General features: G+C 36.3%; 1 protein-coding gene across 2 annotated transcripts in view; it reads right to left on the reverse strand.

The window, feature by feature from the left end:
- atp1a2a (ATPase Na+/K+ transporting subunit alpha 2a) overlaps positions 1-15,000 on the reverse strand; it is a 52,507-nt gene that overhangs the window by 3,288 nt on the left and 34,219 nt on the right. The window contains 7 exon segments of one of the 2 annotated variants that reach the window (NM_131683.1): positions 1,738-1,829; positions 1,944-2,045; positions 2,141-2,271; positions 6,823-6,968; positions 10,154-10,277; positions 10,454-10,608; positions 11,381-11,549. In NM_131683.1, the coding sequence (NP_571758.1) occupies positions 1,738-1,829; positions 1,944-2,045; positions 2,141-2,271; positions 6,823-6,968; positions 10,154-10,277; positions 10,454-10,608; positions 11,381-11,549 (919 nt within the window). 2 annotated transcript variants of the gene reach the window in all.

Raw genomic sequence — 15,000 nt, forward strand, 5'->3', positions numbered from 1 at the left:
ATGAAAGGAACTCAGATGTACTACATGCGCCATTTCACATTATCCCGTGACCTACTTGCATAAGTTGCATCGCTTCCCTCCCTCCCATTCACAAATTATTTTGCATGGCATCATGGGACGGTGTAGCATCCATCAGATGCGCACTTTAGAATCTCACCGTAAGTAGTAGGTCATCTTTGTACTTCTTGCATACTGTTTTTCGAATTCTATGAATTCAGACATACTACTTGGCTCACATACTGTTTTAGCATACTATATAGTATGGAAGTATGTAACTAAACGGGTAGGTCATAGGATGTAGCACGTTCAAATTACATTCATACTACCCAGTCACACATACTATAGAACATCTACGTCATAGCGAGTTGAGCTCTATATAGAGTGTATGTACTTTTCTAAGGGTCGTCAAGTAAATTCAAATGTTCAATTCAATTTACTTGTTTAGCACTTTTTACAATAATTATTGTCTCAAAGCAGCTTTACTAAAGGTGTACATTATTTGATTACAATCAGATTAGTTTACAAGTTAAAGTTACAATCAAATATAAGTTATTATATTTAAACATAGTTAACCTGCAGCTTTATAGATTTTGTACATACTCGAGCATTTTGAAATGCACTCCATGCCTTTGTTGTGAAAATGCACCCTCTAGCAACTAAAATTAGTAACTGCGCCTTAAATGAAAAAAAATACTTGAAAGTGGGGGTTTTTTTGTAACTGGGGAAAAGTTAAAATTCAAATATGGCAATGGAAGTTCTGGCACACTCTATAAAGCCTCCTTCACACTCTGGGTGACCCACAGCTGTAAAGTGTCAAGAGACGGTTCATTTCATTGAAGAATCAGTGACTTCCAGCGACTTCCGACTATGCGAGTGACAGCGACTGTTGGCGACCAGGTTGGTGTGTCGAGCGAAGAGAAATTTAAAAATTCTTTAACTTTATGTAAAAGAAGAGCGACTTTCTTGAGCGACAGCCAATAGGAGCAGCAGTAGAGCTCACGTGATCCTCTCTCCGCCTGCTCAGTAGCCGGTTGTATTCGTGCGGTGTAGACCTACAAAGCATACCTGCCAACACTTCCATATTTCTCGGGAGTCTCCCGTATTTCAGACTCCCGTATTGTTCTGTCTCACGGAAAACTTCCGTAATACCCCCCCACCCATTCCCCAAGCTTTTTGGCGCAGTCCCTATGCGCACCAAACCCAACGTACAACCATAATCTTACCCACTCCCCGCTTTCCACTTTGCACCCCCCCCCACATGTACAAATCCCCCCCACCCTGCTCTTCACTTTGCGCGCACACCCCTGGAGAAAATATTCCGGATTGTAGAAACCGAACGTTGGCAGGTTTGCTACAAAGACCTGTGTTGACTGCAGGTCAACACCGAAAGAGACAGGCAGATACAAAGTCACTGCTAGTGTGAATGAGGCATAGGTGGTCGACCAATCATAATAAACTGGGCTATGATCTAACCAATCAGAGCAGAGTAAACGCTCAGAGAGATGGGGTTTATAGAGACCAGTAGTTTCAGAGAAAGGATTTAATGCTGCAATATAAGAAAATTAAAGTGTTTTTTTTTTTTTTTTTAGTTTGTAAACCAATAATAAAAAAAGTAACCCCTATAATAGTAATCAGTACTTTAAACAGAGAGTGCACAATCTAGAAATGGCGCATTCGCTCTTCTGAAATCATAATTGTAGGATATTATAGAAGTTCTTTGTAGTAATCTGTGCTCACCTCCTGGATTTCTCCGCAGGATAAACTTACGGATCTCATCATACACAAAGATAAGCAGACTGTACGGGAAAGCACAGAACCACCACATAATCCTGCAAGAAGAAAACAAGAGAAGAAAGGTGAGGAAAAGAGGAGGAGAGAAAATAAGCTCTTTTATAGAGAAGTGTGTGTGTGTGTGTGTGTGTGTGTATGTGTTTGTCCCTTACTTGAGTGGGTACATCCTCAGGGCAACGTCCATACCGGGGCAGTAGGACAGGAAGGCTGCTAGAGCCGTCTCGGCAAACAGGCCGAAAATGAGAATCCTATTCCTATAAGAGCACAGGCCAGAGAATAGCCTTTAACAGAGATGTATGCAAATATCACTCTAGTAAATGCTCACAAACATCCCGGCTGCAGCACTGACTTCATGCCCTGCTGGAAGACGGAGTTCCTGCGTGTCTTGCAGATGATGAGATCGGCCCACTGCACCACCACAATGCTGACGAAGAACGACGTGTGACAGGTGAACTCGATGATCTTACGCTGCTCGTACGTCTGAAACATACATATTTATATAGATTCATCATCAAACGGGAAGCAAAAAGTTTTTCCTTTCCACAAAACTATTTTCAGCACTTTTTAAAATCAAATTCTCAATATTATGATATTATATTATAATGGTTTCTGAGGGATTACGTGGCCTGTGCCATCATAGGAATACGCTATTTAAAAAATTTAAGTAGAAATGCATTATTTTTAATAGTTAAATGTTAGTCTAATTCAGTACACAGTTCAAATAGGGTTTTTTTCATAGTTGGGAGCTTTTATAAACAGAATTGATTATTAGTGTTAGAAAATTTATTTAAAAGTTATTTTTCATTGTTTTTTGCAGGTTTCAAGTCAAATTTAAGACTATTAAAGACATTTTTAAGACAATTATGACTGAAATTTTAGATTTATACTATTCTCAAATGGCTGCGCACTATTCTGGCATATGTTTTACACAGCGGCTGCCATTCCAGACGCAATCCAGTACTGGGAAACACCCATAAACTCACATTCACACACACTCATCGGTCCTACACCACCCAACCAGCTCAGAGCTGGGATTGAACCAGCGACCTTCTGCATGGAAGTCGGTTGCTCTAACAAAGAGGCTAAAGAGTATGGCCTCTAGCTTCTGATGTTTACCTACACAGCACTTACTAGCTGGCCTCCGTTACATGGAGAAAACCATAACACCCAAAGGAAACCAACTCGGGGAGAACATGCAAACTCCACACAGAAATGCCAACTGACCCAGCCAAGGCCCGAATCAGCAACCTTCTTGCTGTAAAGCAACAGTGATAACCACTGAGTTACTTCTGAAAGTAATACATTACAATATTGAGTTACTCCCTAAAAAAGTAACTAGTTGCTTAACTTAGTTACTTTTTATTTTAAGTAAAATGTTACGTTAACTTTGAGTTACCTTTTATTACCTGAGTGAGGCTTGATTTTTTTAATAGAGGAGCTCTGCAATTAACAACACACTGTATAACCCATACCTACATTTACCTTAAAAACATAAAAAAAAAAAAAAAAATATATATATATATATATATATATATATATATATATATATATATATATATATATATATATACAGTTGATGTCAGAATTATTAGCCCCCCTTTGATTTTTTTTCTCTTTTTTAAATATTTCCTAAATGATGTTTAACAGCAAGGAAATTTTCACAGTACGTCTGATAATATTTTTTCTTCGGGAGAAAGTCTTATTTGTTTTATTTCGACTAAAATCAAAGCAGTTATTAATTTTTAAAAGCCATTTTAAGAACAAAATTATTAGCCCCTTTAGGCATTTTTTTTCGATAGTCTATAGAATAAATCATCATTATAAAATAACTTGCCTAATACCCTAACCTGCCTAGTTAACCTAATTAACCTCGTTAAGCCTTTAAATGTCACTTTAAGCTGTATAGAAGTATCTTGAAAAATATCTAGTAAAATATTATGTACTGTCATCATGGAAAGAGAAAATAAATCAGTTATTAGAGATGAGTTATTAAAACTATTATGTTTAGAAATGTGTTGAAAAAATCTTCTATCTGTTACACAAAAAATGGGGAAAAAATAAACAGCGGGGGGCTAATAATTCTGACTTGAACTGTATATATTTTAGGATAATGTTATCTTCCTGACCCCAGAGTTCTGCATGCCGCAAATACAGATTATTGAAAGTTTAAAGTGATGTGTTTGCTACTTTTGTACTATTTTCTTAAGTAAAATCACTGTCCATTGAGACTATAATCCCTTTTTCTTTTTTTTGATTCGTTCAAAATAATGAAAAACACATTCTCTCATTGACTGCGTGATTCATTGTGACCACTTTCATTTTAATTCTGCTATTTATTTTTAAAAGCTCAATAATTAGTTTAACAAGTTTAACAACTTTATTAATTCCACCAGGGGCAATTAATTTAGGGCAGTAGCACCATGATACAACTAACACATAAAGAGACTTTACAAATACAAACACTTACAAGAGACACCTACAAACAATATTAAAAAACAAAATCCAGCATGCTTCATAACAACTTCATAAATAGTACTACAAAAAAAAAAAAAAACGGACCCACAACCAGCCACAACCCATCACTGGGGATTGTCCGTTCACACTCATTCTCACACACATACACTACGGACAATTTAGCTTACCCGATTTACCTGTCTTTGGACTTGTGGGGGAAACCGAAGCACCCGGAGAAAACCACGCAACAGCAAGGAAAACATGCAAACTCCATACAGAAATGCCAACTGACCTAGCTGAGGCTCTAACCAGCGATCTTTTTACTGTGAGGTGACAGCACTACCTACTGCGCCACCACATCGCCCCATCACACTGAATTTTCCTCATAATTTGCTGTTCATGTAACTTCGCTAGACTCGGCAGAGGAAAACCATTAATCTTGGAGCAAGTCTTGACTAAGTTTTGAAGGCGATTTTTGTCTCTAACAGAAAGTGAGGCGAACCAGCATATAAAGTAAAAGCTTAATATACTCTCAAGGTAGTATAAAAGTTCTCAGTATATTTTTTCTATACAGAAAGAGTTCAGTTTCATAAGAACATACATACTTTTATGCAATTTCTTAGTAACAGCTTCTGAGTTCTGCAGGAACTTTAATGTGGTATCAAATATTGAGCCAAGAATTAAACTAAAATTACCTCGCGTTACATTTTCAAAAAAGTAACACGAATATTGTTACTTATCTTTTAAAAGTAGTGTGTTACATTACTCATTACTTAGAAAAGTATTATTATTATGTAACTTGCATTACTTGTAATGCGTTACCCTCAACACTGCTATACATACAACTTTTGTCAACGTAACATTTCTTTAAAAAAATGGACACGTTTTTAAAACATATAAACTACAGTAAATGTATTCACATCAGTGTGTCTAGGTCAGTGTGCTCAGCATGTAGCTATAAATAGATGGAGATCTTTTAAACAAATGCTATTGTAAGTAAGATAATTAAATATTATTGGTAAATGGAGTAGAAAAATGTAACATTTGTTTAAAATTTGATTGAAATAGACTGTTTGTGATGGTAAGGGTGTTGACCTGATTGGGTAACTTCAGAAAAATTAGGACCTGTTTAAAATTATTTAAGACCTACAACACAATATTACAGTGACTTTAAGATTTTTCAAGGCCTAAAAAATTAAAGATATTTTAAGACCTGTTTTTTATATAAATATATAGATAATAATTAAGAAACAATATAAGGGCCCAATAATACACCCGGCGCAATACCGGGCAATGCTTATTGTTTGCTAGTTTCAGCTTGGCGCAAGAGTCGTTTTGACATTTTGCACTACGCTGTTTAAATAGCAAATGCATTTGCGTTCATATGTGCCCCTATCTGGTCTAAAAAAGAGGTGTTTTAAAGCGCATTGCTGGCATGTTGCTATTTTGAGGAACTTAAATAGACTGTTCAATAGACCAGAACAAAGCGGGTCTATAGTCCAGCGCAGAGCGTGTTATTTGTACACCTCACTTACACATTGCTTAATACATACAGGATATACAGCAATACGCAAATATCTTTACATATTAAAAAGAATTAAAGGATTAAAATATTACAAAAATTATTATTTTCTAGCCTACATAAATATAAAAACCATACTTTCATGCCTTCTTTATCTCGGGGGGTCTTTTTCAGTTTATTCATAACAATTTGCTTTAGTAAAATGTTTTTATTATTAGCAGTATTATTTATTATATGCATATTTATATTTGTTAAATTAAAACAAGCTTAGATTTGCCCACCTGTCAGGTTTTGGACCATTTAGCATGTATATTTGGATATAACACTTCATTATTATTGTTCATTTATTCATTTGCTGGAAATAAGAACTGAATTTAGAAATATTTTTGAAACAAATCTTTGCGCTTGTCGAACAAAATAATTATGTATAGGCTAATGGATGTCTGTGCGCATTTCCCTATCCACGAAAGTGAAAGTAAATAATGAAGAGGCTCATCTCTCATTCTCGTGCTGTAGATGCTCTGTTTAACTGTTTTCTCGCGAGTGAAGCGTTCAGTTTTTCCACTTACAAAGGTCGTCATGTAAATAGCAAATGCACCATGGCGCGATGCAACTGACTCTTAAAAGGAATGGGAGATGAGACTCTAAATGGTTTATTCTTAAAACACACCTAAAACTCATTAAGAAAATAAGCTCAACCCTGTAAGGTCATGCGCCATTTTTTCGTCCATAAAATAGCAAAAGTAGATTTGAGCATGGCCTTAATGCGTTTGCGCCCTGCGATTTGCACTTTGCACATGGATAGTCAAAATAGAGCCCAAAGAGTGTTGGTAATCTTTTAATACAATTAAAATGATCTGAATCTTTTTAATAAAAAAGGCATAAATAAAAATTGATTTGAAAATGACGGCGATTAGAAAGTTATGTTTAGTAAATAATAGAACTGAATAAAAAAAATTAAAAACATCAAATGTCAGTATTATACAATTAGGTGTTAAGCATACAATCTGACAACCACTGACATTCATATGGTGGTGTAAAGAGTATGTGTTTACCCATTGCTGGCCATAGCCGTCCTCCAGGTCATTAACTGTACGATCATCCCAATCCAGTCGAATTCCCAGCAGCGTTTGAGGCAGAAATCCATTTTCAGCCATTATCACAAAATAGGTGAAGAAACCTCCCAGAGCCTGGATCATACCTGAGGACACACACACACACAAATGCAGACGCACAAATAAACACAAGTGTACAAACACATTTAATTCCTCTTATACCCGCTGAGTACGAAAAGCTCTTTTATTCTCAATGATAATCTGAACCATGAGGCTTATTCACCCCCTTCAGGTTTCTAAAATAGTTTTTCGGTGACACCTGCAATGCAAGAGCTATTTATTTGTTTGATTATAGAAGGAACAAAACTCTGCTTGTAATAAAGGCAGAGGAAAAGGAAAACACTATTCCGCATTGCAGTAAATAATATTAAATAATAAGTACCATATTTTCTGTAACAAGTCCCACCAAATTTGAAATTGCATTTGTTGAGTATTATTTAATTCATAAATAATAAAAAATCTGCTATAAATGTGATATTTAAAAAAATAAATAAATAAACATAAGGTGCGTCTCAAAGCACAGACGCACAGTGGTTTCAGTGGTTAGTACTGTGGCCTCAGAGTAAGAAAGTCACTGGTTCAAGTCCTGGCTGGGTCAGTTGGCATTTCTGTGTGGAGTTTGCATGTTCTCCCTGTTTGTGTGGGTTTCCTTTAGGTGCTCTGGTTAACCCACAGTCCAAAGACATGCGGTATAGGTGAATTGGATTAACTAAACTGGCTGTAGGGTATGTGTGTGAATGAGTGTGTATAGATGTTTCCTAGTACTGGGTTGCGGCTGGAAGGGCATCCGCTGTGTAAAACAAATGCTGGAAAAGTTAGCAGTTCATTCCGCTGTCGCGATCCCTGATAAATAAGGGTCTAAGCTGAAGGAAAATGAAATTATGATTTGTAAGAAAAACGTTAGTGTTCCATTTGGGACAACACTAAATTCATAACCTGTGCTGCTGTGTGTGTGTAAGTAGGTATGCAACGATTAACTTATTCATTATTTACCACACTTTAATTTGTGATGGTTAATTCATCGTAAAGACTTCTCAACACTGAGTTTCTACATGGAAAAACTGCAGCAACTAAACAAAGTTATGCCAACTGTGCACTAGGTTTAAGTTCTAAGCTTGTACACTGAGGCTAATACCCACAAACACTGAATTGATTATGACTGAGGCAATTAACTAAGGGCCGTTTACATGTCACGTCTTTTGTGCGTGCAAGTTCGTTATTTTTTTTCTTGCGTGCATATTAGGAGTGACGTGCACGCGGCACAATGTGCTTATGATTTCCAGATGCACCTACAGTTGAAGTCAGAATTAATAGCCCCTGTTTATTTTTTTACCTTATTTCTGTTTAATGGAGAGAAGATTTTTTTCAACACATTTCTAAACATAATAGTTTTAATAATTAATTTCTAATAACTGATTTTATTTTATCTTTTTCATGTTGACAGTAAGTAATACTTGACTAGATATTTATCAAGACACTTCTATACAGCTTAAAGTGACATTTAAAGGCTTAACTAGGTTAATTATGTTAGCTAAGCAGGTTAGGGTAATTAGGCAAGTTATTGTATAATGGTTTGTTCCCTAGACTATCAGAAAAAATACAGCTTAAAGGGGCTAATAATTTTGACCTTAAAATGTTTTTTAAAAAATGTATAAAACTGCTTTTATTCAACACGAAATAAAACAAATTAAAATTCTCCAGAAGAAAAAAATACTATCAGACATACTTTGAAAATTTCCTTGCCCTGTTAAACATCATTTGGGAAATATTTAAAAAAGAATAAAAAATTAAAGGGGGGCTAATAATTCTGAGTTCAACTGTAGTTGAAAGAATGGCGTAAGTGACAAGAACTGACCGTTCAGCTTCATACTTTGTATGTGATAAACACATTTCTACTCCAAAGAGAGAAACAAAAACAAACAAACAAATGAAGATACCAAAGAAGTTCACAGTATAGTTGATCAAAAGTGCCTTTCAAACAGAGTTTCAGCAGCCTTTGACAACATTTGTTCCCTTTAAAAGTGAAATACTTTGATAATATGCTTAGATTTACATTAGACAAATACTATTTTTATTCATTCTTTTTATTTATTTAATTGTTCATTCTATTTTCTGTCATTTATTTTTAGTGTAAAATTATTACTTATGTGTAAATGCCAAAAGCTTGTTTTCACTTATTTTTAAGTCCAACAAGAAATAGACTTTTGTTTGTTTTTATTATTATTTTGTGCTGTATTATTTAGTTAATGAGCAGCAATAAATAACACTTTAAAATATACAGAGTTTACTCTATACAGCTTTGAAGTGATTGTCTAAACTAGCTTTGTTTCAAAATTAAAGAATGTATAATAATCGTGATAAACTGTGAAACCGTCATTATTCCTCAGACTATAATTCTACAACCAAAGTCTATAATCGTTGCAGCCCTATGTGTAAGTGCATAGTGCATACAGCAATTGAATAATGTATGTACATTCATTAATTTTCCTTCAGCTTAGTCTCTATTTTAGAGATCGCCACAGAGGAATGAACCGCCAAATATTCCAGCATATGTTTTATGCAGTGGGTGCCCTTTTTTAACTCGGAAACACCCATACACCATTCAAGCACGCACTCATGCACTGTGGCCAATTTGGTTAATCCAATTCACCTACTGTATAGCGCATGTATTCGGACTGTGGGGGAAACTGAAGCACCTGGAGGAAACCTGGAGAACATGCAAACTCCACACAGAAATGCCAACTGGCCCAGCCTGGACCCAAACCAGTGACCTTCTTGCCGTGAGGTGACAGTGTTAATTACTGAGCCACTGTGCCACCCCCAAATCCTTTACATTTAAATAAAGAACAGGAAAGGGATTTTAACTCAATATAATAGTAGAAGTGACTGTAAATAACAACAACTAAACAAATGAATGTAAGTGAAACACACGTGTCTATCTGATTCGGTTCCAACCCAAATGTTGTGTGTGGTTTGCATGTTTTGCTTGCTTGCTGTAAATGTCTTCATATTTAGCATACTTCAGATGATTGAACTTAAACTAAACAACAAACACAGTTTATTTTGATTCTTCGGTCAGGTCTTATCTTGCCTGGAGTGCAATGCAAGCCAAGTGACCCATTAAAAAAATATAGCTGCAAGACGCATCTAATGTTGAATTTTTTTTGCACAAAGAAATTCTTCACGGACTATAAAGTGGACTAGAATGAAGCTGTAAAGGGCATGTGTGTGCGTTTGCTGATATCTGTGTGCGAGTGCACTTGAGGCTGACCGATCTGTCCGTAAGCCATGCTGATGAGCCTTTCATTCACCAGCTTGTCAGTTTTGGGGTTTCGGGGCTGACGCTTCATAATGTCACTCTCTGCCGACTCGTACGCCAGAGAGATTGCAGGAACCTGAAACACAGAGAAAGAGAGAGAGAGAGAGATAATGATGACGGTGATGACAGAGATGCTCATATTTTTGAGAGTGTGTGAGAGAGTCTGGCGTCTGGTGCCCGAGGTTAGAATCACACTCGACAGGAATTGAAAGTGAGACTGAAAGCACATGTGCGAGAGTGTGTATAACGCACCATGTCAGTGCCAAGGTCGATGCAGAGGATGGTGACGGTGCCCAGAGGCAGAGGAACACTGGCGATGATGAAGAGCAGAAAGGGTGTGATCTCTGGGATATTACTGGTCAGCGTGTACGCAATCGACTTCTTCAGGTTGTCGAAGATCAGACGACCTAAAAACACAGACCTTTATTTGAGTAATGATTCATTAGGGAGTTGGTCATGGTTAGGGAGTTGGACCTGTAATCAAAAACGTTGCAGGTTAAATTTTTTCGGTCTCAGCAGAAATCTAAGATGACGAGAGTGAATAAACAGTACTCTCTCCATCTTTAATACACAGATGAGCAAGGCGTTTTTCTGAGACTCCTTTATTAATGTTCACTTATTTCACATTAAAGGCAATGAAAACAATATATTAATTGACATAAAAAAGAAATTACTCAACTTATACATAGAAGCTTGAGAAAAATGTCAATTTTAGGAGAAAATTTTAGATGGCACTTAGAGGTTTTTGCATCTAAACTCTTCATATACTCTTTTATCTATCCTCTATTCTGTTTACCTTATATAGAAAATATGAAAATATTAAAATATGATTTTCTGTAAGAAAACTGTTAAAAAACAGTCTGACAATAAACTCTCTTTCTCTCTCACGCACTCTGTCTCTAACTCACCCCCTGCCCCCTTCTCTTTATATATACTGCATTAGACTAACTAGGAATTATTATATTAAGTGTTTTTGTTCGTCTGTTTCATTGATTACTCCCATTGTTCTCATTTGAATAAGCATCTGCCAAATTGCTAAGTGCAAATGTAATGTAAATGAATAAATTAATTGCATTTTCCCTAAACAAAACGATGCCTATAAAGCACTTTTGTGAAAGGGTTAAAATGCTTCATTTCTTTTGTCCTAACACTTAGCATTCCCTCTGCTGCCTCTCTCACCCTCTTCCACTCCTGTAACGATTGAAGCAAAGTTGTCGTCCAGCAGGATCATGTCAGCTGCTTGCTTGGAGACGTCTGAGCCTGTGATTCCCATGGCAACGCCGATGTCAGCCTTCTTCAGAGCTGGAGAGTCGTTCACCCCGTCACCTGTCACTGCCACTATGGCACCCTGCGGCCAGAGGCAGCCAATCAGAAGCAGAGGTAAGATCAATCAGCCAATCACAGTCAAAGACCAGTCGGACAATCAGAGCCCGAGTCAAAATTTGCCAGCTTGAATATAGACATGCAGTGTAGACCTTTAACTTTGCATGAAATAAATCTCTTATGCACTCAAAAATATGTTTGCTGCTTGTTTAAATTACCTATTTAAAATAAGCTGAAACAACCCAATTTTGGAGGATTTATTGGAGAGTGTTTTATGCTCAATCCACTTAACCATTGATAGTTAACTTTATCAATTTGTGTTGGGATAACATGAAATGTGTGAAACCCTGCATTTATTTTACAGTTTGGGTGCCAAGGTTGTATATAGTAACATTGTGAATGACTTGATTAATAAAGGCAATACTAACAAAAGTATTAATCTATTAAAAATCTTGTACACTGGGTTGTGCAGTGCTTTATACACTGACAGGCCATTTTATTAGGCACACCTTACTAGTACTGGGTTGGACCCCCTTTTGCCTTCAGAACTGCCTTAATCCTTAATGGCATACATTCAACAAGGTACTGGAAATATTCCTCTGAGATTTTGCTCCATATTGACATGATAGCTTCATGCAGTTGCTGCACATTTGTCAGCTGCACATCCATAATGCAAATCTCCAGTTCCAACACATTCTAAAGGTGCTCTATTGGATTGAGTTCTGGTGACTGTGGAGGCCATTTGAGTACAGTAAATTCATTGTCATGTTCAAGAACAGAGTCTGAGATGATTCACGTTTTATGACATGGTGCGTGATCCTGCTGGAAGTAGCCATCAGAAGATGGTACACTGTGGTCATAAAGAGATGGACATGGTCAGCAACAATACTCGTTTAGGCTGTGGCGTTGCTACAGTGCTCAATTGGTACTAATGGGCACAAAGTGTGCCAAAATACCCCCACACCATTACACCACCACTAGCAGCCTGAATCTTTAATACAGAGCAGGATGGATTCATGCTTACTGAACATGTTGTTGATACCAACATCCAAATGTTGCTGCAGAAATCAAGACTCATCAGACCAGGCAATGTTTTTCCAACCTTCTATTGTCAATTTTAGCGAGCCTGTGGAAATTGTAGCCTCAGTTTCCTGTTCTTAGCTGACCGGTGTGGTCTTTTGCTGCTGTAGCCCATCCGCCTCAGGGTTTGATGTGTTGTGTGATCATCAGACATGCTCTTCTGGAAACCTCAATTGTAACGAGTGGTTATTTGAGTTACTGTTGCCTTTCTTTAAATTGGAACCAGTCTGGCCATTCTCCTCTGACACAAACAAGGCATTTGTGCCCACAGAACTGCCACTCACTGGATATTTTCTGTTTTTCAGACCACCTCTCTGTAAACCCTAGAGATGGCTGTGTGTGCAAAAAGTAGATCAGCAGTAGATCAGTAGATCAGCAGTTTCTGAAATACTCAGACCAGCTCGTCTTGCTCCAACAACCATGCCACATTCATAGTCATTTAAATCACCTTTCATCCCCATTCTGATGCTCAGTTTGAACTGCAGTAGATTGTCTTGACCATGTCGACATGCCTAAATGCATTGAGTTGCTGCCATGTGATTGACTGATTAGAAATTTGCATTTACGGTTGGACAGATGTACCTAATAACGTGGCCAGTGAGCGTATGTAGTTTATGTTATAAATGCATTCTATTTAATAAGATATGCAGAGTTTTATGTGCATATGTCATGGCTAGATTAGTATGTTTCTTTGTATATGACAAAAAAAAACTATTTTATTTTTTAATAATTAAAAACTCAAAAAAAAAACTATATAAATAAAAACTGCTAAGGCTATTTTATCTATATGTTCCACATTTAATCCAAGGTGAAATCAAAATTTTACACTTACAATAAATTATGTAATATTTTGAAATCATGTACATTCCCATGAAATAAAGAAAAAAAACTCAATCAAGAAAAGCTCATGTGTAAAACCTCTAGCATGTATTTTTCAAAAGAGGTTATAAAATGCATTTTTTATGGTATAATGTTATCTGAGGTGCATTTAAAAATGTTGGCAAATGTTTTCATTTTTATAGTTTTAAGAGCCAGATACACTAACAGCTTGTGCCTTTTTTGCAGTACTAAACACATGCAGCAAAGAATGGCACCAAAAATGTGTGAACACAGCTATTTCTGTACCTGACCTTACTGAATATGCATTTGTAGGAGTTTTCCACAGACAAATTTTATGGGATAAAAGAGGTACATATTTGAATGAATCATGCAATGTGATTTACTAACGTTTGCACTCCTCAAATTATGGGTATTTTTGATTGTTGTTTTGATTGTTATTTAGCAACTAAAAAATGCTTATTAAATGTTGTGCTTGAAATGGCTGCAGCTGTTGTTGCCAAGAGGAGTTACTGCAGAGAAAAGAGAGTACGCGGTGTAAGCTAGAAGATCCACTGGTATTTATCTGGAATGCCAGAGGAACACAGTCCAAACATACAGTTGAAGTCAAAATGATTAGCCCTCTTGTGATTTTTTTTAATTTTTTTTATATTTCCCAAATTATGTTTAACAGAGCAAGGTAAATCTACAGTATTTCCTATAATATTTTTTCTTCTGGAGAAAGTCCTATTTGTTTTATTTCGGCTAGAATAAAAGCAGTTTTTGATTTTTTAAAAACATTTTATAATCAATATTATTAGCCACCTTAAGCAATATATTTTTCAGATTTTCTACAAAACAAACCATTCTTATGCAATGACTTTCCTAATTACTCTAACTTGCCTAATTAACCTAGTTAAGCCTTTAAATTGCACTTTAAGCTGAATACTAGCATGTTGAAAAATATCTAGTAAAATAATATGTACTGTTATCATTGCAAAGATAAAAGAAATCACATTTTAGAAATGAGTTCTTAAAACTAATATGTTCAGAAATGTGTTCTTCTTTCCCTAAGCAGAAATTGGTTACAAAAATACACAAGGGGCGGGCTAATAATTCAGGAGGGCTAATAATTCTGACTTCAACTGTACATAGTTAGCCAAATATGTAATATGTTTCAAGAATTAAATGCAGCTTGAAATAAACAACTAGGCTGAATCACGTTATACCAGTGCGATCTTAGTTCCCTCAGTGTGCCTGAACTGTCAAAAGCACAAACCGTTGTCAACAGGTACATCTCGACAACATCTTGTGACATCTTATCTCACATAAATACAGCAGGAAATGGCTTATTGTAAGTGAAAGTAAAAAGGCGTGCAAGCTAAGCCTATGGGTGCAGTCCAGTTCTGAAGTCTTTCACCTTTGAATGTAAATGATTTTTTTGTCATTGTCTTGTGGTCACTTATATTAAGCTTGTCTGTTTTATAAATAGGCTTGTTTTTTGGCCAATAATTACATTAATAGGCCTAGCTGCTTTTTAAGGCTGGGCAATATGGCAAAAATGCAATTTCGAACAATAA

This window comes from Danio rerio, chromosome 2 (assembly GCF_049306965.1).
Source record: "Danio rerio strain Tuebingen ecotype United States chromosome 2, GRCz12tu, whole genome shotgun sequence".
Classification (NCBI taxonomy): domain Eukaryota; kingdom Metazoa; phylum Chordata; class Actinopteri; order Cypriniformes; family Danionidae; genus Danio; species Danio rerio.